The 26,271-nt window shown below is 47.9% G+C and overlaps 1 protein-coding gene across 2 annotated transcripts in view; it reads left to right on the forward strand.

The window, feature by feature from the left end:
* LOC142290511 (solute carrier family 26 member 10-like) overlaps positions 1–26,271 on the forward strand; it is a 159,720-nt gene that overhangs the window by 83,945 nt on the left and 49,504 nt on the right. For both annotated transcript variants that reach the window (XM_075334471.1, XM_075334472.1), the window contains exons 9-12: positions 4,581–4,658; positions 4,944–5,039; positions 12,021–12,127; positions 25,149–25,218. In XM_075334471.1, the coding sequence (XP_075190586.1) occupies positions 4,581–4,658; positions 4,944–5,039; positions 12,021–12,127; positions 25,149–25,218 (351 nt within the window). The remainder of the gene's footprint in view (positions 1–4,580; positions 4,659–4,943; positions 5,040–12,020; positions 12,128–25,148; positions 25,219–26,271) is intronic.

The following is a 26,271-nucleotide window of genomic DNA, read 5'->3' on the forward strand; positions in this document are numbered from 1 at the left end:
TAGCACACCGCTGCAAGATGCAGTGGTAGGCATGCTGGTTCAATATGCCTTCAATTTTAAATAAATCCCCAACAGTGTCACCAGCAAAGCACCCCCACACCATCACACCTCCTCCTCCATGCTTTACGGTGGTAACCAGCCATGTAGAGTCCATCCGTTCACCTTTTCTACAAAGACACGGTGGTTGGATCCAAAGATCTCAAATTTGGACTCATCAGACCAAAGCACAGATTTCCACTGGTCTAATGTCCATTCCTTGTGTTCTTTAGCCCAAACAAGTCTCTTCTGCTTGTTACCTGTCCTTAGCAGTGGTTTTCTAGCAGCTATTTTAGAGATGAGGTGTGTCGAAACTTTTGGTCTGTACTGTATATATGTATATATATACCGTACATATATATATATATATATATATACATATATATATACACAGTTAGGTCCAGAAATATTTGGACAGTGACACAAGTTTTGTTATTTTAGCTGTTTACAAAAACATGTTCAGAAATACAATTATATATATAATATGGGCTGAAAGTGCACACTCCCAGCTGCAATATGAGAGTTTTCACATCCAAATCGTAGAAAGGGTTTATGAATCATAGCTCTGTAATGCATAGTCTCCTCTTTTTCAAGGGACCAAAAGTAATTGGACAAGGGACTCTAAGGGCTGCAATTAACTCTGAAGGCGTCTCCCTCGTTAACCTGTAATCAATGAAGTAGTTAAAAGGTCTGGGGTTGATTACAGGTGTGTGGTTTTGCATTTGGAAGCTGTTGCTGTGACCAGACAACATGCGGTCTAAGGAACTCTCAATTGAGGTGAAGCAGAACATCCTGAGGCTGAAAAAAAAGAAAAATTCCATCAGAGAGATAGCAGACATGCTTGGAGTAGCAAAATCAACAGTCGGGTACATTCTGAGAAAAAAGGAATTGACTGGTGAGCTTGGGAACTCAAAAAGGCCTGGGCGTCCACGGATGACAACAGTGGTGGATGATCGCCGCATACTTTCTTTGGTGAAGAAGAACCCGTTCACAACATCAACTGAAGTCCAGAACACTCTCAGTGAAGTAGGTGTATCTGTCTCTAAGTCAACAGTAAAGAGAAGACTCCATGAAAGTAAATACAAAGGGTTCACATCTAGATGCAAACCATTCATCAATTCCAAAAATAGACAGGCCAGAGTTAAATTTGCTGAAAAACACCTTATGAAGCCAGCTCAGTTCTGGAAAAGTATTCTATGGACAGATGAGACAAAGATCAACCTGTACCAGAATGATGGGAAGAAAAAAGTTTGGAGAAGAAAGGGAATGGCACATGATCCAAGGCACACCACATCCTCTGTAAAACATGGTGGAGGCAACGTGATGGCATGGGCATGCATGGCTTTTAATGGCACTGGGTCACTTCTGTTTATTGATGACATAACAGCAGACAAGAGTAGCCAGATGAATTCTGAAGTGTACCGGGATATACTTTCAGCCCAGATTCAGCCAAATGCCGCAAAGTTGATCGGACGGCGCTTCATAGTACAGATGGACAATGACCCCAAACATACAGCCAAAGCTACCCAGGAGTTCATGAGTGCAAAAAAGTGGAACATTCTGCAATGGCCAAGTCAATCACCAGATCTTAACCCAATTGAGCATGCATTTCACTTGCTGAAATCCAGACTTAAGACGGAAAGACCCACAAACAAACAAGACCTGAAGGCTGCGGCTGTAAAGGCCTGGCAAAGCATTAAGAAGGAGGAAACCCAGCGTTTGGTGATGTCCATGGGTTCCAGACTTAAGGCAGTGATTGCCTCCAAAGGATTCGCAACAAAATATTGAAAATAAAAATATTTTGTTTGGGTTTGGTTTATTTGTCCAATTACTTTTGACCTCCTAAAATGTGGAGTGTTTGTAAAGAAATGTGTACAATTCCTACAATTTCTATCAGATATTTTTGTTCAAACCTTCAAATTAAACGTTACAATCTGCACTTGAATTCTGTTGTAGAGGTTTCATTTCAAATCCAATGTGGTGGCATGCAGAGCCCAACTCACGAAAATTGTGTCACTGTCCAAATATTTCTGGACCTAACTGTATATATAAACACTGCTCAAAAAGTTAAAGGAAACACTCAAATATCCTAGATCTGAATGAATGAAATATTCTCATTGAATACTTTGTTCTGTACAAAGTTGAATGTGCTGACAGCAAAATCACACAAAAATCATCAATGGAAATCAAATGTTTTAAGCAATGGAGGCCTGGATTTGAAGACACACACAAAATGAAAGTGGAAACAAGTCAAAATGAAAATCAAGACATTGCAAAACAAGACAAAATTAAAGTGGAAACAAGTAAAAATGAGGTTCAGTATTGTGTGTGGCCTCCACGTGCCTGTATGACTTCCCTACAATGCCTGGGCATGCTCCTGATGAGGCTACGGATGGTATCCTGAGGGATCTCCTCCCAGATCTGGACTAAAGCATCCGCCAACTCCTGGACAGTCTGTGGTGCAACGTGACGTTTGTGGATGGAGCGTCCCAAATGTGCTCAATCGGTTTCAGGTCTGGGGAACGGGAGGGCCAGTCATAGCTTCAATGCCTTCATCTTGCAGGAACTGCTAACAAACTACAGCCACATGAGGTCTGGCATTGTCCTGCATTAGGAGGAACCCAGGGTCAACCGCACCAGCATATGGTCTCACAAGGGGTGTGAGGATCTCATCTCGGTACCTAATGGCAGTCAGACTACCTCTAACGAGCACATGGAGGGCTTTGCAGCCCTCCAAAGAAATGCCACCGCACACCATTACTAACTCACTGCTAAACTGGTCATGCTGAAAAATGTTGCAGGCAGCAGATCGCTCTCCACGGCGTCTCCAGACTCTGTCACGTCTGTCACATGTGCTCAGTGTGAGCCTGCATTCATCTGTGAAGAGCACAGGGCGCCAGTGGCAAATTTGCCAATCCTGGTGTTCTGTGGCAAATGCAAGCATCATGCACAGTGTTGAGCAGTGAGCACAATCCCCATCTGTGGACGTCGGGCCCTCATGCCATCCTCATGGAGTCAATTTCCAACCGTTTGTTCAGACACATGCACATTTGTGGCCTGCTGGAGGTAATTTTGCAGGGCTCTGGCAGTGCTCCTCCTTTTTCTCCTTGCACAAAGGCGGAGGTAGCAGTCCTGCTGCTGGGTTGTTGCCCTCCTACGGCCCCTTCCATGTCTCCTGGTGTACTGGCCTGTCTCCTGGTAGTGTCTCCATCCTCTGGACACTACGCTGACAGACACAGCAAACCTTTTTGCCACAGCTCGCATTGATGTGCCATCCTGGATTAGCTGCACTAACTGTGTTAATTGTATGGATTGTAGAGTCCGTCTCATGCTACCGCGAGTGTAAGAGCAGAACCAACATTCAAAAGTGACCAAAACATCAGCCAGAAAGCATTGGTACAGAGATGTGGTCTGTGGTCGCCACCTGCAGAAACACTCCTTTATTGAGTGTCTTGATAATTGCCAATAATTTCCATGTGATGACTATTCCATTTATACAACACCATGTGAAATTGATTGTCAATCAGTGTTGCTTCCTAAGTGGACAGTTTGATTTCACAGAAGTTTGATTAACTTGGAGTTATATTTGATTGGTTAAGTGTTCCCTTTAATTATTTGAGCAGTGTATATATGCTCCTCACTCCGCTCTATGTCGGCTATGCTGACCATGCTGATGGACCTCGTTGCAGCATAGCTGTGGTTTCCTTTCTATTGCAGCTGCGGAGTTCCTTGCTGAAGAAACGTTGGAGTGCTTTTTGTTGTGTCTTTCCTCACCCGTTTGTCTTACCTACCTCATGTATGTTGCCTTATTGTAGTAGTGAGGATAGCATCTCACTGGCTCTCACTAGCCAGGGTGAGTTTACGGTCTGCGAGGACCTAGGCATATGAACTGCCCACAGGGTGAAAAACCCGTCTAGGGAGGTTAGGGAGTGCAGGATTCAGCCTAAGGTGAGTGCTATGAGGTGACCCTGCTCTCCCCTTCCTAGTTCGAGGGTCTATCATATACCTTGTGTGTTGCGTCGTTTGCCGGGGGTCCACCCCTCCTCTGGTGTGACACTACCCTGGTGTTCCGGGTGTATGGTGACACTTGCCGGGAGTCCTCCCATAACCAGGCGTGACACCTTCAGTGATATCATGACATTATATCCTGCCCAAAAACAAAATATAATGCAGAGTTTAGTTCTGAAAATGACGGAGTTGCGCTCACAGATTGTGCATCGGCTACAGCAGATTACTGGTCTGCTGGTCTCGGCTCACAGTCAGACTGACCCAGAACCCAAGATAGCCCTCTCAGACAGGTTTGTGTGTTTTTCAGGGAAGCTTGCAAACTGTATTTCAAGCTTCGCCCTCGCTGTCACGTGTGGATGAGGCCTAATGGCCCAATCTTATCTGGGAGCCGCAGCAGTGATCAGCTGATCACCACGGGTCTGATTTTCAAGACACCTGACCACAATACTGGACCATGTGAATCTATTTTAAAAATATTGTAATGAAACGCATTTATTTGAACATCAAAAAATTGTAATGATTATTTTTATTTTTAGCTTTCGGGGTTGTTCACTAGCAGTGTGGTGCTCGTTGTTTTGATGTGGGTTGGTCCACTCTTCAACCACTTACCTAAGGTAAGAAGGAAAAAAATGAAGCAAACAGAGAAATATAGTAAAATGATAATTTTAGCTGTATTTCAAAGTGAATAAGAAAATAAGAAGTGACTCATAAGGGGAGAAGGAAGCAGATTTCTCTGATAAGATTTATTACAAAGCTTCTTAGATTCGCTTTTACTATTGATTTATGCAAAGTTAGTTAAAGCAACAGTGACCATTTAATCTGTTCATCTTGGCTATGCCCACATTATGGCATTATATGGATGTACTGCTAAACTACTGTTATTCTTTTTTTTTTTCCAGGCGGTACTTGCCTGCATAAATGTCGTGAGCCTCAGACAAATGTTTCTACAATTCCAGGAACTTCCAGAATTATGGAAAATCAGCAAGACCGACTTTGTGAGTATTCCATTATAGAAGTGCATCTCAGAAAATTTGAATATCATTAAAAAGTTAATTTTTTTCAGCAATTCAATACAAAAAGGGAAACGCATATATTATATAGAGTCATTACACACAGAGTGATCTATTTCTAGTGTTTATATCTGTTAATGTTGATGATTATGGCTTATAGCCAATGAAAACCCAAAAGTCATTATCTCAGAAAATTAGAATATTTTAGAAACACAACTGAAAAAATGATTTTAAACTCAGAAATGTTGGCACCTACTGAAAAGTCTGTACAGTAAATGCACTCAATACACTCAATGCACTCATTACTGCATCAATGCGGCGTGGCATGGAGGCGATCAGCCTGTGGCACTGCTGAGTAGAGATGAGCGAACCGGTCGCGGTTCGGCTCGAGGTCGGTTCGCCGAACGGTGGTCCCGTTCGAGTTCGGTTCGTCGAATGTTCGACGAACCAAACTCGAACCTATAGGCTATAATGGGAGGCAATCACAAACACATAAAAATGCATTATAAATGCACACAAACAGTTAATAAACATTGCCATAACACTTACCAGTCCTCGCGATCCCTTCTGCACTCTGTCTCCTGCCGCTATTCCATCCGATGATCGCTGAATCCTCCCGGTGACGGCACTGCCAGCAGAGATGCAGGACCTATCGTGACGTCAAAGTAGCCATGTGACCAGTCACGTGGCTATTATCTCATTGGTACAGACTGGTCACATGACTATGATGTGACATGTAGGACCTGCGAGTGCATCTCTCCGGTACACGGTGCACATATGTGTATCGCCGTGTACCGGCGACATGTTCTAGCACACAGTCGACTCCCCGTTCCGTTAGGGACCGGCTGACACAGCCGGTAATTAACGGAGATCACCGTTGCCATAGCAACGCAGTTAGCGGTGACATCACCGCTAACCGCGGCTCCGAGAGCACCGTTGCTATGGTAACGCGTCTGTCAGCGCTGTTACCGTTGACAGCCAGCACTGATCACTCACGGAGTGAAGGCTGCACGCTGCTTCCCGATTGTAGTGAGGATTGTAGTGAGGATGAGGTTCCCCAGCCCCAAGTGATGAGCTGATGAACCTCATCCTCACTACAATCGTCACTACTACTACACTAGTGAGGATTGTAGTGAGGATGAGGTTCCCCAGCTCATCAAGTGATGAGCTGGGGAACCTCATCCTCACTACAATCGTCACTACTGCTACACTAGAAAGAAAGAAGACAGAAGAGCAGGATCATGGAGGGCTGACAGGGGGTAATAAAGATGGAGTCTCTAATGTGTCTGTGTATTTATTTCTATTAAAGTATTTTTTCTCTGTGTGGTGTTTTTTTTTAACCCTTTATTGGAGATTCTTAATGGCCGGGTCAAACGTGCCTGACATTAAGAATCTCTGGCTTAATACTGGCTAGTAAAACAAAGCCAGTATTAACTCATGATTACCCAACAAGCCACCCGGCTCCAGGGCTGTTGGAAGAGTTGGATACAGCGCCAGATGATGGCGCTTCTATGAGAGCGCCATTTTCTGGGACGGCTGCGGACTGAAATCCGCAGCAGAGGTGCCCAGAAACCTCGGGCTAACCTGTGCTGCGGATTCCAATCCCCAGCTGCCTAGTTGTACCCAGCTGGACACAAAAATGGGGCGAAGCCCACGTCATTTGTTTTTTAATTATTTCATGAAATAAGTGAAATAATTAAAAAAAACGGGCTTCCCTATATTTTTGGTTCCCAGCCGGGTACAAATAGGCAACTGGGGGTTGGAGGCAGCCCGTGGCTGCCTGCTGTACCTGGCTAGCATACAAAAATATGGCGAAGCCCACGTCATTTTTTTGGTGGGCAAAAAAATTCTGCATACAGTCCTGGATGGAGTATGCTGAGCCTTGTAGTTCTGCAGCTGCTGTCTGCTCTTCTCCATACAGACAGACAGCAGCTGCAGAACTACAAGTCTCAGCATACTCCATCCAGGACTGTATGCAGAAGTTTTTTGCCCCCTGAAAACATTATGTGGGCTTCGCCATATTTTTGTATGCTAGCCAGGTACAGCAGGCAGGTATGGCTGCCCACAACCCCCAGTTGCCTATTTGTACCCGGCTGGGAACCAAAAATAAAGGGAAGCCCTTTTTTTATTATTTCATGAATTTCATGAAATAATTAGAAAACAAATGACGTAGGCTTCGCCCCATTTTTGTGTCCAGCCAGGTACAACTAGGCAGCTGGGGATTGGAATCCGCAGCACAGGTTGGCCTGAGCTTTCTGGGCCCCACTGCTGCGAATTGCAGTCTGCAGCCGCCTCAGAAAATGGCATTTTCATAGAAGCGCCATCTTCTGGCGCTGTATCCAACTCTTCCAGCACCTGCCTGCTATACCTCGCTAGCATACAAAAATATGGCGAAGCTCACGTCCTTTTTTTGTAGTTTTTTGGCAAAAAAAATAAAAAATGCTTCCCTGGATTTTCCATTGCCAGTGAAGGTAACACCAAGCAGTGGGGGTTAGCAGCCAGTAGCTGCTTGGATTACCCTTAGCTAGCAATACAAAAAATGCAGCGGGAGCCCATATATATTTTTTTTAATTATTTATTTAAATAACTAAAAATAAAATGGGCTTCCCTGTATTTTGATTGCTGGACATCACAGTGCTGTAAAAATAAATCTTTAAAAAAATGACGTAGCGCTCTGCGGTATTTTTGATTCTCAGCGCAGATAAAGCAGACAGCTATGGGTTGCCACCCCCATCTGCCTGCTGTTACCTTGGTTGGCAATCAAAATACAGGGAAGCCCATTAATTTTTTTTTTTTTAAAAAAAATGACGTTGGGTCCTCCCATTTTTGATAGCCAGCTAGGGTAAAGCAGACGGCTGTAGCCTGAAAACCACAGCTGGCAGCTTTTCCGTGGTTGGGGATCCAATGTGGAGGTCCCCTCAGGCTCTTTTTTATAATTATTTTATAAATATTAATAATTACACAATAAAAGTAGGGTCCCCCCCAAATTGGATCACCAGCCAAGGTAAAGCGGACAGCTGTGGTCTGGTATTCTCAGGGTGGGAAGGTCCATAGTTATTGGGCCTTCACAGCCTAAAAATAGCAGATTGCAGGCACCCCAGACGTGGCGCATCCACTAGATGCGCCAATCCTGGCGCTTCACCCCAGCTCATCCCGTGCCCTGGTGCAGTGGCAAACGGGGTAATAAATCGGGTTGATACTAACTGTAAAGTAACCTGAGATCAAGCCCAGCAGTTTGTGATGTCATGGCGTCTATTAGATACCCAACATCATAAACTGTCAGTACTAACAAAAAAAAAAATCGACAAAAGAAATTTATTTGAAAAAACAGTCCCCAAAACATTTCCTCTTTCACCAATTTATTGTAAGAAAAAAAATAAAGGGGTCCCACGACGACTCTGGACCATCTAGAATATGGGGGGGAGACACTCAGGGAACGTATCCCCCATTTTCTAGGAGTGCGGACCCTTCATGTGAGGAGTGTGGGTGCAATGAATCTGCACTCACTCTTCTCGGGTCCACAGCAGCAGAGCAAATGGAGAAAAAAATGGAGAAAAAAATGGAGAAAAAGTGGAGAAAAAGTGGAGAAAAAGTGGAGAAAAAAAATGGAGAAAAAGTGGAGAAAAAGTGGAGAAAAAGTGGAGAAAAAGTGGAGAAAAAAATGGAGAAAAAGTGGAGAATAAGTGGAGAATAAGTGGAGAAAAAGTGGAGAAAAAATGGAGAAAAAAATGGAGAAAAAGTGGAGAAAAAGTGGAGAAAAAGTGGAGAAAAAGTGGAGAAAAAGTGGAGAATAAGTGGAGAAAAAGTGGAGGAAAAAATGGAGAAAAAGTGGAGAAAAAAGTGGAGAAAAAGTGGAGAAAAAAATGGAGAAAAAGTGGAGAAAAAGTGGAGAAAAAATGGAGAAAAAGTGGAGAATAAGTGGAGAAAAAAATGGAGAAAAAGTGGAGAAAAAGTGGAGAAAAAAATGGAGAAAAAGTGGAGAAAAAGTGGAGAAAAAATGGAGAAAAAGATGTAGAAAAAGTGGAGAAAAAATGTAGAAAAAGTGGAGAAAAAGTGCAGAAAAAATGGAGAAAAAGTGCAGAAAAAGTGGAGAAAAAAATGGAGAAAAAAATGGAGAAAAAGTGGAGAAAAAAATGGAGAAAAAGTGGAGAAAAAGTGGAGAAAAAGTGGAGAAAAAGTGGAGAAAAAGTGGAGAAAAAAATGGAGAAAAAGTGGAGAAAAAGTGGAGAAAAAAATGGAGAAAAAGTGGAGAAAAAGTGGAGAAAAAAATGGAGAAAAAGTGGAGAAAAAGTGGAGAAAAAAATGGAGAAAAAGTGGAGAAAAAGTGGAGAAAAAGTGGAGAAAAAGTGGAGAAAAAGTGGAGAAAAAGTGGAGAAAAAAATGTAGAAAAAGTGGAGAAAAAGTGGAGAAAAAGTGGAGAAAAAGTGGAGAAAAAGTGGAGAAAAAGTGGAGAAAAAAATGGAGAAAAAGTGGAGAAAAAGTGGAGAAAAAAATGGAGAAAAAGTGGAGAAAAAGTGGAGAAAAAGTGGAGAAAAAGTGCAGAAAAAGTGGAGAAAAAGTGGAGAAAAAAATGGAGAAAAAGTGGAGAAAAAGTGGAGAAAAAAATGGAGAAAAAGTGGAGAAAAAGTGGAGAAAAAAATGGAGAAAAAGTGGAGAAAAAGTGGAGAAAAAGTGGAGAAAAAATGGAGAAAAAAATGTAGAAAAAGTGGAGAAAAAGTGGAGAAAAAGTGGAGAAAAAGTGGAGAAAAAAATGGAGAAAAAGTGGAGAAAAAAGTGGAGAAAAAGTGGAGAAAAAGTGGAGAAAAAGTGGAGAAAAAGTGGAGAAAAAATGGAGAAAAAAATGTAGAAAAAGTAGAGAAAAAATGTAGAAAAAGTGGAGAAAAAATGGAGAAAAAGTGGAGCACCCTTTGGTGCCTTTCATGTGGCACTAAGGGGTGCTTAGCTTTGTATTTAGCCAAAAAAATGAAAAAAAAATGACGTAGGGTTCCCCCTAGTTTTGTAGCCAGCTAGGGTAAAGCAGACGGCTGCAGCCTGCAGACCACAGCTGGCAACCTCACCTTGGCTGGTAATCCAAAACTGAGGGCACCCCACGCTGTTATTTTAAATTAAATAAATAATTTAAAAAAAAAACACGTAGGGGTCCCCCAAAATTGGATCACCAGCCAAGGTAAAGCAGAGAGCTGGGCCCTGATATTCTCAGACTAGGGAGGTCCATGGTTATTGGACTCTCCCCAGCCTAAAAATAGCAGGCCGCAGCCGCCCCAGAAGTGGCGCATCCATTAGATGCGCCAATCCTGGTGCTTCGCCCCAGCTCATCCCGCGCCCTGGTGCGGTGGCAAACGGGGTAATATATGGGGTTAATACCAGATGTGTAATGTCACCTGGCATCAAGCCCTGGGGTTGGTGAGGTCAGGCGTCTATCAGATACCTGACATCACCAACCCAGTCAGTAATAAAAAAAAATAGACGACAAACACATTTTTATTTGAAAAAACACTCCCCAAAACATTCCCTCTTTAACCAATTTATTAGAATGAAAAACAAATCCAGGTCTGGTGTAATCCAAGGGGTTGCCATGACGATCCACACTGTCCCAGTCAATGAAGAGCAGGATGTTCCCCATTGGCTGGGAGAGCAGTGCAGTGACCTGAGCTAACATCAATGGGTCAGCCCAGGTCACTGCAGGGGGTGACAAGTGCTGCTGTCAGCGAGGTACATTACCTGCGCTGATCTCCTGCACTGCCAACAGCACCTGTCACTGAGTTCAATGACCGCCGCCTTCACAGCCAAGTATCGCGAGAGGCCCGTGACGTCACCGCTAGTCAGTCTCGGGTCGGAAGCGAGAGAAGGTGATGTGACAAGCGGCGGCCATGGAGGACAGTGACAGCGCTGAGGTCGGGATGGCGGGACTTCATCATCGCAGGTAAGCCGAGCGGGACCATGTGTGCAGAGTGCAGTGTGTGTGTGTGTGTGTGTGTGTGTGTACGTGTGTACAATACATGCCGCGGGCAGGAGGGGGCGGAGCGAGCTGAGCGGGGAAGTGTGGGCTTCCTGCACGTAACTAGGATAAACATCGGGTTACTAACCAAAGCGCTTTGGTTGGATACCCGATGTTTATCTTGGTTACGAGCTTCTGGCAAGCTGCCAGCGATGGCTCCTGCACACTGTAGCTGTAAAAAGCCCTGCTTTTTGCTGCTAGAACCGTTCTCGAACGTATCTAGAACTATCGAGCTTTTGCAAAAAGCTCGAGTTCTAGTTCGATCTCGAACAGCCCCCAAAATCACTTGAGCTTAGAACTGCAGAACCTCGAACCTCGAACCGCGCTCAACTCTACTGCTGAGGTGTTATGGAAGCCCAGGTTGCTTTGATAGCAGCCTTCTGCTCATCTGCACTCACGCTGGGCTTCATTTAACAGAATTTCACTACTTGCATTGCACCGTAAGATATTACCGTTTGTACCTATAAAACAAATAGGATCATTTAAAATGCAATTACCTAAGAAATTGTTACAAATAAAATAATTTCTGCCAACAGCAGAAATATCCTTCTATGGGAATGGAGCAGCCAAGGGTTCTCTAGGATTGTAACATGTATGATCTATTTTATAGATATGCCATTATATAGATAATGGGGATCTGAAACTTTACAGTTTCACTGATCCGATTTTTGAAGGGTCTACGTTGCTCTAGTGAGCTCCATACATCACATTGGTATACTTGTGAAAAACCCTTGCTGGATATTGTAGCTTTGTCCCATGGAAGTGAATAGTATAAAGATGTAATGTAGCATGTGGCACAGCCGGCTTTTATTTTTAAATGCGCCTCTACATAATGTGTGCCGTGATCTGATTTGTTGCTTTATGCAACATGTACGTATATGTATATTACATATGCATATTATGCATATGTATAAATTACAATTATTTCTCACAGATTGAAAATATCATTACCCGATTTTGTTTTCCAGTCTGTTTGGGTGGTGACATGGTTGGCTGTGGTCATTCTCAGTGTGGAAATGGGCCTTGCTGTCGGTGTAGTTTTTTCTATGATGACTGTAGTTTGCAGAACACAAAGGTAAGTTCTAGAAAAAGAGAAGCACTACAAGGGGGATAATACTGAAAATGGATTTATACAGCTCTATACTCCATAATAAACCTAATTTTAGTATTTAGTAAAAAAAAGTCAGCTTACCTGTGGTCTTAATCACAGTCTCACCCAGGTCCAAAGCATGGATAACCTGGAGTTGAGATGAGTGAACCTTAAAAGTTTGGTGTTCATACCGAACATGGACTTAACAAATAAAAGCAGTGTTCGAGTTCAGGTGCCATATGTATCTAAACTACTCGAACATCACTGAGCCCGGTTCTCAACCCAGTGCAAGCTGCTTGCAGTGTTTAGACGGCACATAGTGGGGGTGTGGCGCCCTGGACAAGCCAGGTCGTCACAGGTACTACAACAACACACCCCACACCCCGGCTAGGCACACCGAAGTCAGACAAAAATCCTTGTTGCCTCCCTCCAGGGGCTGATGTCCACACCAGGGGGTGGAGCCAGGCGGTTGGCCCCACCCACCGAGGAGTTCACAGTCCTGGAGGCGGGAGAAGGAAGTCAGTTCAGTTGAGTTCAGGTTTAGGAGTGGAAGAGTGAAGTGGTAGTAGAGGAGACTGACCGTGTCCGGGTGCGTGGCCTGGGCACATACAGCAAGGTTGGCAGACTGTGGTGACCATCTGCAGGAGGGGCTGATTGACGTGAACCGTAAGGACCGGGGTCGGGCGGTGGCCCGCCGGTACCAGATCGGGGAGCGAAGAGAAGCCAGCACCATTCGGCAGGGCCTACGGACCCCGACCAGGCTTGGAGTCGCCGTAAAACCGGTCAAATCCATTAACGAAGGGAACCTCCGGGGTTTCCCAGTAGTCAAGTCCCGATTGAAGGCAACAGCTCAAACCGTACAGGGAAATACAGTCACCGCCAAGGCTACAGTTCCCAGGGCCAGAGCCTGTGGGCAAAAGGGGCTCCCTCAGCATCCATCCAAGCTGGAGAGCGGGTTACCGATGGGAAGCCACCAGAACCAAGAACTTAACACAGGTGCAGGGAAAGGCAGTCACCGACAACCTACCGGGAGAAGAACCACTGCAGCCGTCTGTGGGACCCGTCCATCCAGCCGTTTGTTTTACCGAGACTTTGTATTCATCATTGGCTGAGTGAGTACCACTGTGCCGTGCGGCACCGCGCTGCCCCCGCGACCCTGCACCTCACCAGATTCCGTAACCCACCTGCTGTCCTCCCCTCACCGGGCCCTGGGACAACCAACCCCCCTACACCCTACCAAAACAACATCCAAGCTGCTCCCTGTCATCGCTCCCGGGATCCCCATCCAGCGCAGCGGTGGTGTCACAACCTCACCACAACCGTGGGTGGCGTAACGGACAATAAATCCCCACAACCATTCCCCTTTTCACTCACGGGTGAGGAGCGCCGCTCGAGTCCCCGGGATCCGGCCCACCGCTCGAGCCACCACCGAGCAGCGAGCGAAGCAGCAGCAGCAGCCGGACCCGAGCAGTGGGTGAGCGCAGCATCCCCTCCTCCGCCCACGACAATTTGGCGTCACGAACAGGATCTTTGTTACGTCACCGCCAGAGTCTGCTCCAGCGACTTCTGCTCCGATCGCCAGGCGACGCTGTGTTCCTGCCGTGGATGGTGCTGGTGATGGGAGAGAAGTCGATGCCAGCGGCACCAGTGGGCGCAGGCTCCGATCATCCACTGGGCTGGGTTAGCTTGGGATCTGCAGTACCGCTGGCTGACTGTGGGTGGCATGTGTCTTCCAGCTGAAGTTGTCAGCGTTCAGCTACAGCCAATGGGAAGACACCACACCCTTCTTATTTCCCCTCCTGTCACATGATTACTGCCAGATATAGTTCTAATTTTCTGGCTCCTGTTACGTCCTATTCTGTTGGTGATTCCTGTGTTGACCTCTGCGTGTTTTGACTACTCTTCTGCCTACTGTTTTTGTACCTTGCTGCCCGACCCGGATCTGACCCCTGCTACGTTTGCTGACTACGTCACTGCCTGCCGATTCTGTCCCTGTTCCGCTATTCCTGGTTTGACCCTGCCTGACTACTACTCTCATCGGACTGCAGCCTTCCACAGGTAGTGATCTCCAGTTCCCTGTGTAATTCCAAATCCCTGTATAGGGGTTAAAGGGTTTCAGGTTTCTAGGGGTCCTACTTGGTGAGTGGCTTCCCTCAAGCCTCCCCGTTACAGCCCATCTGAGTCTGTGGATCCAGGCAGGCGTTACAATCTTACCGCTCTGCCGTCTGGTAGAGGTGCGCCTTGTGACCGCCGGAGGTGTCCGGCCGAAAAATTTGAGAAGCCGCTATTTTGGGCGCGAAAAATCCCCGCTCGAGCGTCTCCTTGAGCAGTGGAGGCGCGAAAGCCGAAACCCCGCCCTTGTAGAGGAGGAGCCGGAAAAAGACTAAGGGGGACGGATGGCGTCTGGCCGCATGTAGCCCGCGGCTATAAAAGCAGGGACGCCAGGACCCTGCGGCCATCTTGTGGTTCCTGGAAGAGGCCGCCGCAGCGATGTACCAACCGTCCCGCAGCACCGTAGCCCCCGCGCCCGGGACCGCGGCGTGGGTGAAGGTCTGGACCGCCCAGCTACAACAACGGCTGCAGATCCGGGTGCAGCTCCTCTTGGAGGAGTGGGATGCCGACATGGCGGAGGTGGTGGCGGCAAGACGGAGACGCGAGGTGGAGGGAGTTCTGGAAAGGCGGGTAAGTGACCCACGCTCCTGTACCCCTAGCGGGTCGGTCATCGCAGCCGAGGGGCCCAGTCTACACCCGCTCGCCCTGCTACCTCCCCCGCTACCTGTGTTGGCGGCCGCTGTCCCGCCACTAGGCCCGCTACCATCACAATCGGTAGCGGTACCCTGCCAATCCGCCCCGGCGGACCAGTCTGCAGCAGAAGTCCGTGACCGTCCAGAATCGCTTCCGTGGAAGAAGCCAAAGGCTAAGCCCGTTAGCGAAGATCTACCGGAGGCACCTGTGACCGCGCCTGGCTCTGCACCACCCCCGGCAGCCCGTCTCATGCAGGAGGAGGTGGAGGCTCAGCGGGAGAGAACCCCTGAACCCGTTCCCCATGCCTCAGCTGAGGCCGCGCCGGGTCGCCGCTGTAAGGCAGCACCCCAGGCCATGACACTGCGAGGCCTGCCACCCAGAACACTGGCGGTGGCCAGTGTGAAGGAGGTCTCGCGGGGCCCGACCCGTGCGCAGGGGCCTACCGTAGCCCCTTACTGGGACAGGGAACCGACCCCGCTGGGCCAGGGAATTGCAGAAAGGGAGAGGAGGAAGGCGGAGCTGGTCGCCCGCACGGTTCGAGAGAAAGAAAGCCTCCACCAGGCCACCTTCCGTGTACGGGGCCCAACCTATGAGGGGCAGGTGAGGAGGTTTGACGTCCGTCGGGGGTACGGATTTATATATGAGCCGGGCCTGGAGGCCGAAGTCTTTATAGCCCAACGGGACGTCAATGCCCACCTGCCGGAGGACCATCCGTGCCGCAACCTGATGCTGGGGGATTTGGTCCAATATACTAGGCACTGCAGGGAGAGGGGTTGGTTTGCCCTGGACGCAAAGCTGAGGGGCAGTCAGGAGGCCTGTGTATCAGCCTAACCCCCTCCTCCGGCCGACACCGTGGATTATAAGTGAGTCAGCGGTCCACCGTTGCCGGCAGTTGTCCCCCTTTGGGACCCCCTGTAGAGTTAAAAAGTGTTTGAATGATAAGATTGATCAACCGAAGTTTATCTGATTGGAACCTTGATTGAACCGGCCGTTGCCAGCAACTAGTCCCCGTAGGGACCTTCTGCAACCGTTTGCGGAAGGAACTTCTTACGGACAAGCCCGAGAACTTGCAGGGCAACCACAAACTTGTGGGATGTAAATATTTGGCTTAAACCGTTACCACCTCCGGAGAGGCAGGTTTGGAGGATGGGCCTGGAGGAAAGGGATGGCCCAGGCCCGCCACTACCATAATCGGTGGCGATCCTCCGGGGTTTCAGGGGTCCCCATGGATGCGGGTCCCCTGAAAGAGACCGAACCCGCTCGGGCAACTTGGTTCTGGACTGGGGTCAAGGGGTGCTGCCCACTTCTTAGGGGCAGCATCAGGGCCAGGTTGTTTGGGTGGGAGAAGAGCGGAAGCCGTACCGTTGTGAAATGTTGTGATTTTTACATGTTTTTACCGTTTTCTATCTTTTGCAGTTAACAAAAATAAAACCGATGATGGACGGGCAGCCCGCGGACGGTCTGCATTTTACTAAGGGGGAATGTGGCGCCCTGGACAAGCCAGGTCGTCACAGGTACTGCAACAACACACCCCACACCTAGGCACACCGAAGTCAGACAAAATTCCTTGTTGCCTCCCTCCAGGGGCTGATGTCAACACCAGGGGGTGGAGCCAGGCAGTTGGCCCCACCCACCGAGGAGTTCACAGTCCTGGAGGCGGGAAAAGGAAGTCAGTTCAGTTGAGTTCAGTTTTAGGAGTGGAAGAGTGAAGTGGTAGTAGAGGAGACTGACCGTGTCACAACAGTCCCCTCCTCCGCCTGGTATAGGCAGGGACAGCCTTCTGGGCTCAGCTACATCACTAAAGCTAACAATTGTATCAGCATGGCTGCAGGCAGTAATCTAAGCAATGTATCATTGGATTCAGAGTCTCTTTGCCTACATCATGCTGCTCTCAGATGAGGTAACAAAAACCTGATGACAGATTCCCTTAAATAGTGTCTGTTAGCAAACAGAATGTTATCATTAGTGATGAGCGAGTATGCTTGTTACTACTCGGTACTCGCACGAGTATCACTGTACTCGGGCTACTCGGCGGGGACCGAGTAATCTCGCGATACTCGTGCTGTACTCGTGGTCTTCATGTTGGCGCTCTTTTTACAGCCATCCCTTATGCAGGGATTGGCTGGCAGACCACTGCAATGCCACAGCCCTGTTGTGGAATTGCAGTGATTGGCCAGCCCGCACAGCGTGACCGTGCCTTTAGCCCGACACTTCCCCGCTCGGCTACGGCCCCTCCCGCACTCCACTCCGCGTGTATATATATATGCACGCTTACACACACACGCACGTTTTTTTTTTTTAATTTACAGTTTTATGGTTTCTACACGCTGCCGGGAGTCATTTCATAAAAATACTCGGGTCTCCCATAGGATAACATTGGGCTCGGTGCTCGGGCCGAGTACACGAGTATTTTGAGATGCTCGGCCCGAGCCTCGAGCTCCCGAGCATTTTAGTACTCGCTCATCACTAGTTATCATTTCTATCTACTGGCTAACACAGCACAAAGATATATTTTACCTGTATCATTTACAGAGTAACTAAACTAAGCCTCTTAAACAAACTCCTGAGTGGTGTTTTTTTTTTTTTGCCCTGTAGTGGCATTTTAAGGCTGGACTCACACAAACGTATGAAAAAACGGTCCCATTCTCGTTTGCGAGAGTAGGATGATTTTTTCTCACTTTTCATCCGTGTGCTGTCAGAGTGCTGTCAGTGTGCTATCTGTTTTTTTCCTCAGCAGCTGTTACTCATTTACAGGTACAGGAGCATTTACAGTGTTCTGTGCTACATGATAGGATTGTATTTAGAAAAACGGATATCACTAGGACCGTCCGTGTGTCGTCCGTGTCACATCCGTTTTTTCTTCGCACCCATTGACTTGTATTGGCGAGTCTCGGACGTATTCTGGATGAAATCGCAGCATGCTGCTACTTTTCTCGCATCCAGAATCTGGATGCGAGAAAAGCTGACCAACTGCTCTCCTTCATTGATTAACATTGGTTAAAGTGCAATGTGAGATTTTCTCGCATTGCACTTGTCCGATTTCAACGCTCATGTGAGCGTACCCTTACTCTAAAGGGTGCTTTACATGCTGCGACATCGCTAACGATATATCGTCGGGCTCACAGTGTTTGTGACGCACATCTGGCATCGTTAGCAACATTGCTGCATGTGACAACTAGGAGCGACTATCAACGATCGCAAAAATGTCAAAAATCGTTGATACGTCGCTCCTTTTCATAATATCATCGTTGGTGCATGCCGCTGGTTGTTCATCGTTCCTGCGGCATCACACATCGCTTACCTGCGTCCACCGGCAATGAGGAAGGAAGGAGGTGGGTGGCATGTTCCGGCTGCTCATCTCCGCCCCTCATCTGCAATTGGGCGGCCGCTTAGTGACGTTGAACGAACCTCCCTCTTAAAGGAGAGATTGTTTGGTGTCTCCAGAGACGTTGCTAAGCAGGTATCTGCGTGTAACGCTGTCGTAGCGATATTGTTCGCTATGGCAGCGATCACCCCCATGACGAAACAGCGATGTGGGCGGGTGCTATCGCGCACGACATCGCTAGCTATCGCTAGCAATGTCGCAGCGTGTAAAGCACCCTTAAGACTTCTGCTCCCGGTATTATATGTGGAGACATGGGGGTCAGTGGGTGCTCTCGTCCGCTGGCCTGGCCGCCTTTAGAAAGACAGCATGGCCCAGGGCTCATCCCAACTGAACGCCTGACCTCCTTAACCGTGGGCGGAACACTACTCAGACAACACAGGGTGAGGGAATCACAATATTAAGACTTTATTGGATCCCCAAACAATTAACAGCACATAACCAGCAACACACACAAATGTAACAGGCAACAGAGTCTCACTCTTCCGCTGGCTCACCAGGGATTTAGAATGTCTGTGCCTCAGAGCTTCCAGGGCTACTTACTCCAATCCAGCAGCACCCCGCTTTCGGCGGGCACCCACTGAGACTGGAATAACACCAGATTTAGGAAGCTGGCTGAGGTCTGCAAAGTCTGTAGCCAGGTGACCAAATTGTCCCAACCTGGGTTTCTTCCTTAAGTAGTCTCTAGTATGATGATATAATCCTGGCAGCCGGTGTCGAAATCCGTAGACTGTGGTTATGGTCTCAAATCGGAATCGGAGTCCCTAAATTGAAGCCATGTAGCCAAGTGATCCTCTAGTCAGAGCCAAAGTCCCTAGACCGAGTCCACAGGGCATCCTGGCTCTGATCCCCTAGCCAGCTCCTAAGAGCTTAGACTGGATCATGCAACATCCATCAACCCTGGTGACTCCAAGAAGTCCCCTTTTATAGCCATCGCCTTCCCTTAGGATATACTGAGCCCTTATCGGATTGGTTGCACAATGTTGCTTCTCTTATTGGATGAATTTCAAGCTGTATTCAAATATCCAGAGACAAGGGTGAGACAGGTAAGTTACATCACATCTAGCATTTCACTTAGTAATACAATGGGAAGTTCGCATAATTGAGTCATCTAGGTGTCTGGCCTTCAATGGCCAAAACAATTACAAGAGTCAACAAAAACTTCAATACTAAACTCCCAACAGTCTTGTAGAACAATGAGGGATTATCCCCATCTATAAACAAACTGTCTTCATGTCTGGCTGAATGTTAAGAACGTTATCCCATGCTAGGCACTCAGAGTCCATGTCGTCACATTATACTCACATGCTGCCATCTTCCTTTTTTGGCGCTGCTCTGATCTAACAGCGCCATCTTGTGTCCATAAGTTCTGACTGTCCAGAAGTCAGAACAAGGGTCTCGTAGACTTACATTTAATAGGAGAGAAAAGGCGCAATAGGGTCTTACCCGATATATTGGGCAAAAATCATATAGAAGTGGTGCACTCACCTGATCAGGTTGTGCCAGTCACAGATGATTCTTTTTATTTCATTCCTACGCGTTTCGGAGACCCCAACTGTCTCCTTCTTCAGAGTAGAATTTATATGTCATTTAAATTTATATGTAATATATGTGATTATTCTATGTGACTATGACGCGGCTCTACTCCATGTGGCTATGAGTCATCGCTCTGTAGCACATGGTGAGCTGACATCATAGGCAGGGATTTCCTTCCTTTGTCTTCCCTCCCCTCTTCATTGCTTCATAAAAGGACTCTTCCTTGGCTTCTGTAAAGTTCTTTTCCCTGAAGAAGGAGACAGTTGGGGTCTCCGAAACGCTTAGGAATGAAATAAAAAGAATCATCTGTTTGACATCAATGTCTGTGGTCTTCAAGCGCGGCAAAAAACCTGTTTTTCTCCAGTTTTTCTTTTGAGGTAGACTTACATTTGTAACCTCTGCCGCACTCCATGAAACACTGCAGCTGCTGTGGCAGATCACAGATCACCGGAGACTGACCGGAGTGATGCTGAAAAAAGATGAAGACGGCGGGAGGTGAGTATAAGACAGGTAAAAGACATTCAGAGTACCACTCTAGAGAGGAAACTTTAAAGAATACTGTAGTGGTGCTGTAAACATCCTATAAAACGGTGGGAGTCCAGGATGCTCATATGACTATGCAGAAGTACTCAGTTCCTGTACAAGAATATACACATGGTGGTGTATAGGTTTAAGGGTACACTCACACGAGTGCTGAAATCGGACGAGTGCAATGCGAGAAAATCTCACATTGCACTCTCACCAATGTTAATCAATGAAGGAAAGCAGTTGGTCAGTTTTTCCAGATTCTGGATGCAAGAAAAGTAGCAACATGCTGCGCTTTTCTGCAAGAGCCGTATTTCTCACACCCATTCAAGTGAATGGATGCGAGAGAAACATCGGACTGAACTCAGATGTTATCCCAGTGCAGTGCGATATACGTGTAAGGGGTGGACGGACCCCTAGTGTGGAGAAGACGTTTTTCCCCCCCTAGGTGCCAGTGTAGTGAGTGGTTCCCCTGGTAACAGTGACAGGGAAGGAAGGGGAGGGCAGGCTAGGATGGGAGGGAAGAGGAGTCTGGAGGAGTAAAGGGAGCTGAGGAGAAGTGACGGGGCAGAGTGCAGGAGTGGGTGCTGTGGCAGTGGAGCGAAGAAGTTGGAGCTAATCCGGAGCCGGTAGTGAGTCCTGGAGCAGTCCCCTAGTTCAATACAAATCCCTGGGAAAGGGCTGGACTAAAATCGGGATAGGAGTACCACTGCTAGGGGGATAACAATTGGCCCCTGCAGGCAAAGGAAAGTGCCCGTAGAGGAAAAGGAAACCGTTTTCGTAGAAAAGGACTTGTAACTTGTAACGTACTAAAGTAAGCCTGCTGCAAACAGAAAGATGGAAGCTTTGTTTAATAAAACGGTGTTTGGTTTACCCGCTGCCTGCAATTATCTCTTTCCTGAAAGTGAAGGAGCTGGAGAGCACAGAAAGAACGCTGTCATGAATGGGCCCCATGCATCCGCACTCTGCCCCAACAACACACCTGTTTTGCAAGTAACGGCCGGGCCGGGGTTCAGCCTGCGGCCCACAAGGCGAGGGGACCCGACTACACCCCCTGAGGCGCCCCCTGCCCCCGTTACATTTTGGCGTAGTCGGCAGGATCAAGCCTGCAGAAGAGAAACCCCGAGTAGAGACCAAGTGGTGCCTGATGTACTGAACAGGCCACAAGATGGCGGCAAGATGGCGGCCGTCCTCATGGATTCAGTGAAGGCGCGAAAAGTGGGCGCCAAACGAAAAGCGCTGGGCTGGCCTGTAAGGAAGAAGCCCGGAGTGCACCGCCCAAAGAGGGGAGGTGCTTGCCCCGAGATACTGCGGAGGACCGGAGATATGGGCGGCGTCCCGAGAAAGAGGAGGCGTCGCCTGCGCTGGGTCGACTTGGTGGGCGAGGCCAGGGGTGGAGTACATGCAAGAGCGGGAAAAGTAATACCGCCTCCACCTTCCCCGACGCTATTACCGTTAGAACAACAAGAGACGTCGACTCAGTGGACGGTGCGGAGCAAAATGGAAGCACCGATAGACAAAAGAGCCGAAACAGGCGTGCTGGTGACAGCAGGTCGGGGAAGAGGATGCCCGAGGGGAAGCTTAGTAGCAGAGGCACCTACCATTCAGCTGCCGGCCATGACCGGAGGACCGGAGAGGCCAGCAAAGGTCAGGTGGGTCACCTCGTGGGATGCAGCTACCGGGGAGACGACCACAGAAGTCCGAGCCACCTACACGACCCAACTGACGCTGGGAAGCGGGACACTCGGAGCACCCTTCCAGAGTCCAGAGGCGGCTGCGTTGGTCAAGGTAGGGCCTCCGCCCCCACCAGAAGCCCAGGCCCCGGGCTGGCAAAACACCCCAGCGTTTGAGGAAGATGAGTGGGGGTTCATCTGGGAGCCGGTGAAGCCGGCGCCCCTAACTCGGCGACACTCCCCACCGCCTGAAATAGATCCGGTGCAGGAAAGGCTCCTGGCCGAGACAATGGCGAGGGAAATAATGGCCGGGTCCCACAGTGAGGAATTTGACCGGCAGTGCAGCCTTGGCACAGTGGTTAAGTTTAATCAGGCCGAGGGATATGGGTTTATCGAAGATGATGAGACCGGAGACCACTTCTTCTATAATCGAGTCAATTTGGACACCGAGGGGTTACCACAGCGTCTCCATACCCTGTATCCGGGAGAGAAGGTGAAATTCAAAGGGGAAGTAGGCTGCCGAGGCCTATTTGCGGTAGGAGTGACCCGTGTGCCCACCGCCCAGGAGGCCGAGCAGTGGCAGCAGGAGATAGAGTGGGAAGATTGCCAGTACAGGAGGCGTACGCAGCAGAGACCGGTGACCGCTGAAGTTTGTCGGCCAAAAAGCACTCCGGCGGTACTGCCAGAAGTGGCTGCTGGACCGGCAGCCGAGCCGGCCGAAGGAGATCTGGTGAAGGAAGCACCGGCGATTTTGGCGATTCGCAAGAGCATGGTGTCGCATCCGGTGGTAGTTGTTGGCAGCCCACAGCCGTCCCGTCCAGCTACCCCGTCACCCCCGCCGGGGGCTGAGGGGCCAAAACCGGAGGCCGGGGAGTCAGAGCCGCAACCAAGTTACGAACCGTTCCGGAGGCTGCGCCGCTTACCAGACCAATCCCTCTCCGAGTATGTGAGGGCCCAGCGGGCTGAATGGCTGCGCGCCTACCATCCTGCGTGAGAGTGCAGTAACCAGAGGTGAAGGATCTGGATGTTCTGAAGTTCCGGCACTGTTACAAGCCGGAAGATGTTTTAGTTCCAGTAATGTTCAAAATACTGAACCCGGGGGGAGCTTAATGCCAGACTGTGCGGAGACTTCCTCCGTGACTGTTAAGAAGAATTTCGTTGTTTGCTGTTTCTCTGCCCACGAAAGACCGGGAGCGCTGAGAGATAGCCTCCGGGTGGAAGGTCGGCTAAGACCGGGAGCGCCTGCGGATGGCCTCCGGGCAGTGTTACTACTAAGACCGGGAGCTCCCTTGGAGGGACTCCGGGCACTGAACTCGGTGCCTTTTTGATGTGCTTTGAATGTTGTGTTCTATAGCCTGGTTTTAAAGTTTTATGAGATAAAAAGAGAAGATTGCTTTGCAGCCTTGTGTATGCGTTGTTTTTCTTGATCTGTCTTGCAGGTGCGAACCTTGCTGGGAGGCTAAGGTTAAAGAGGGGAGGAATGTAAGGGGTGGACGGACCCCTAGTGTGGAGAAGACGTTCCCCCCCCCCCCCCTGGGTGCCAGTGTAGTGAGTGGTTCACCTGGTAACAGTGACAGGGAAGGAAGGGGAGGGCAGGCTAGGAGGGGAGGGAAGAGGAGTCTGGAGGAGTAAAGGGAGCTCAGGAGAAGTGACGGGGCAGAGTGCAGGAGTGGGTGCTGTGGCAGTGGAGCGAAGAAGTTGGAGCTAATCCGGAGCCGGTAGTGAGTACTGGAGCCGTCCCCTAGTTCAATACAAATCCCTGGGAAAGGGCTGGACTAAAATCGGGATAGGAGTACCACTGCTAGGGGGATAACAATTGGCCCCTGCAGGCAAAGGAAAGTGCCCGTAGAGGAAAAGGAAACCGTTTTCATAGAAAAGGACTTGTAACTTGTAACGTACTAAAGTAAGCCTGCTGCAAACAGAAAGATGGAAGCTTTGTTTAATAAAACGGTGTTTGGTTTACCCGCTGCCTGCAATTGTCTCTTTCCTGAAAGTGAAGAAGGAGCTGGAGAGCACAGAAAGAACGCTGTCATGAATGGGCCCCATGCATCCACATTCTGCCCCAACAACACACCTGTTTTGCAAGTAACGGCCGGGCCGGGGTTCAGCCTGCGGCCCACAAGGCGAGGGGACCCGACTACACCCCCTGAGGCGCCCCCTGCCCCCGTTACATTTGCACAGGCTGACAATGGAGGAGATGGAGAGATTAACACCTCCCTCTCCTCCACAGCGCCGCCTTCACAGCTATGACCTGATTGCAGCATCGGGGCACAGTCGCATGACACTCGGCTCACGCTTGCAGCAGAGCCTGAGTCGGGCGTTATTAGCATGTCGCATGGGATGCCATACGCTCAAGTCCAGCCTAATAAAAAGTCTTGATGCCCACGCTTATTTAGGAGCTGAGCGCTTTTCTACGGCTCAGGACACAGACCCCACAGCAATCTACAAGAATTTTATGGAACTAGAACATATAGATTTTAAAATGTAATTATAATTGTGGAAAATAGGGTAACAAGAATTTTCATGAGCTATACCAAAAAAACTGATCCTAAGGGCTCGTGCAAACATTGCGTACTGACATGCATTTACGCTGCGTATAACACTGCAGTGTAAATGCATGCGTCCTGCGTTCACTGCACAACCTATGAAGATTGTGCATGCCACGTGCGCGCGTTGCTTTTTTGAACGCAGCGATTTGGGTGTTAAAATTATGACCCAAATCTGTGCGTTCATAAAAGCAGCATGTCAATTATTTGTGCGTTCTGAATGCAGGTCCCACTCTGTCTATAGTGGGGCCAGCAGCCAGAGCACATGAAAATGGCTTTTTTTTTAACAAAAATACTGCATTCATTATGCAGTGTTTCTGCAGCGATTTGAAGCACATATGTGGTGTCAAATCACTGCAGAATATTCTGCAGTTACGTGCGCATGAGCCCTTAGCCACTCAAAGATTTGACATTTATCAAAACAGGATTTTGGATCTATTAAGATTAAAAAAATTGTAAAAAGACATATATCTTTTTGCTAATGACGTAATTGTATATAGTGCAGGATACATGAGCACAATATTCCTGCTTTTCTAAATTTCTTTATCTTTCTTCCCATCGTTTATTCACCTCCATGCAATTTTGTTCTAATATTTCAGAGCACAGTGTTCAGTTCTGGGAAGAGCCATCAATACAGAGATATATCGATCCATTGAACAGCACAACAAGGTACTGTATATACTTTAATACTTGACTAGAGCACAGAGAAGGCATATTACATCAATTTAGTATTGCTCTTTGTGTCATTTATCAATTTTTGTCACGTCTTAAATACATAATACAAAAATAATAACGTAATAACATAATAAGATGTCATCGCCCTTCCGTCAACTGCTCCTCTGTAGTCATTGATCTCTTGTCAGGAGACTTTGAAGATTGAAAACTTTTCTAAATGAATCTATTCTTTGTGTACAGTAAGGACGCAGTCACACATGTAGGATTTTTTTTTTTAGTATCCATTTTTTCTGTATTCATTTCCCTGTTAGATCTACTCCTGGCTTTGGCTAAAACCAATAAATTACAAACTACCACACATACTACACATATGATTCCTGCCTTAGAGGCGTGGTACAGGATTTGAAAATATGGTTGCTTTCTACCCCCAAAAATTTTTTAAGACCTGTCCATGGGTTGTGTCTGGTAGCGCAGCCTAGATCCATGAAAGAGAACGTGGTTCAGATGCAGTACCACAAACAATCTGTGGACAGATGTGGCGCTGTCTTCGTAAGAAAGCCATCTCTTGTCATTAGTTTTTCTCAACATTATTTAGCAATGTAATTAGTTGGTGATCCTAAGGCCTTGTCCACACAATGCATCTACAAAGCATTTTTTTTAAAACGTTAGACTCACCAATTTAAAACAACATCACAGCAAAAAACACATTACAAATGCATTGTGTGAACACGGTCTAAAGCTCTTTTCAGGTCTCATTTAAAGAGGTAATCCACTACTTTTACACTGATTGTTTATCCCCAGGATATGTCATCAATGTCTGATCAGACAGGGTCCGACACCTGGCACGTTCACCAAACAGCTCTTCTTAGTGCCAGTAACATTCAACAGACAGCCGGAAATGCTCAGTTCTTGAGCTGTTCCTATTCTGTCTCTTCCTGGTAGCAATGAATCCAACCGCTCTAATTATCAGTCCCTTAGATAACGGTATGATTTTACTCACTCTACCGGCTTCCACAGATAGTGTTAACTCAGCCCAACGATGACTCG

This window comes from Anomaloglossus baeobatrachus, chromosome 2, assembly GCF_048569485.1.
Source record: "Anomaloglossus baeobatrachus isolate aAnoBae1 chromosome 2, aAnoBae1.hap1, whole genome shotgun sequence".
Lineage (NCBI taxonomy): Eukaryota > Metazoa > Chordata > Amphibia > Anura > Aromobatidae > Anomaloglossus > Anomaloglossus baeobatrachus.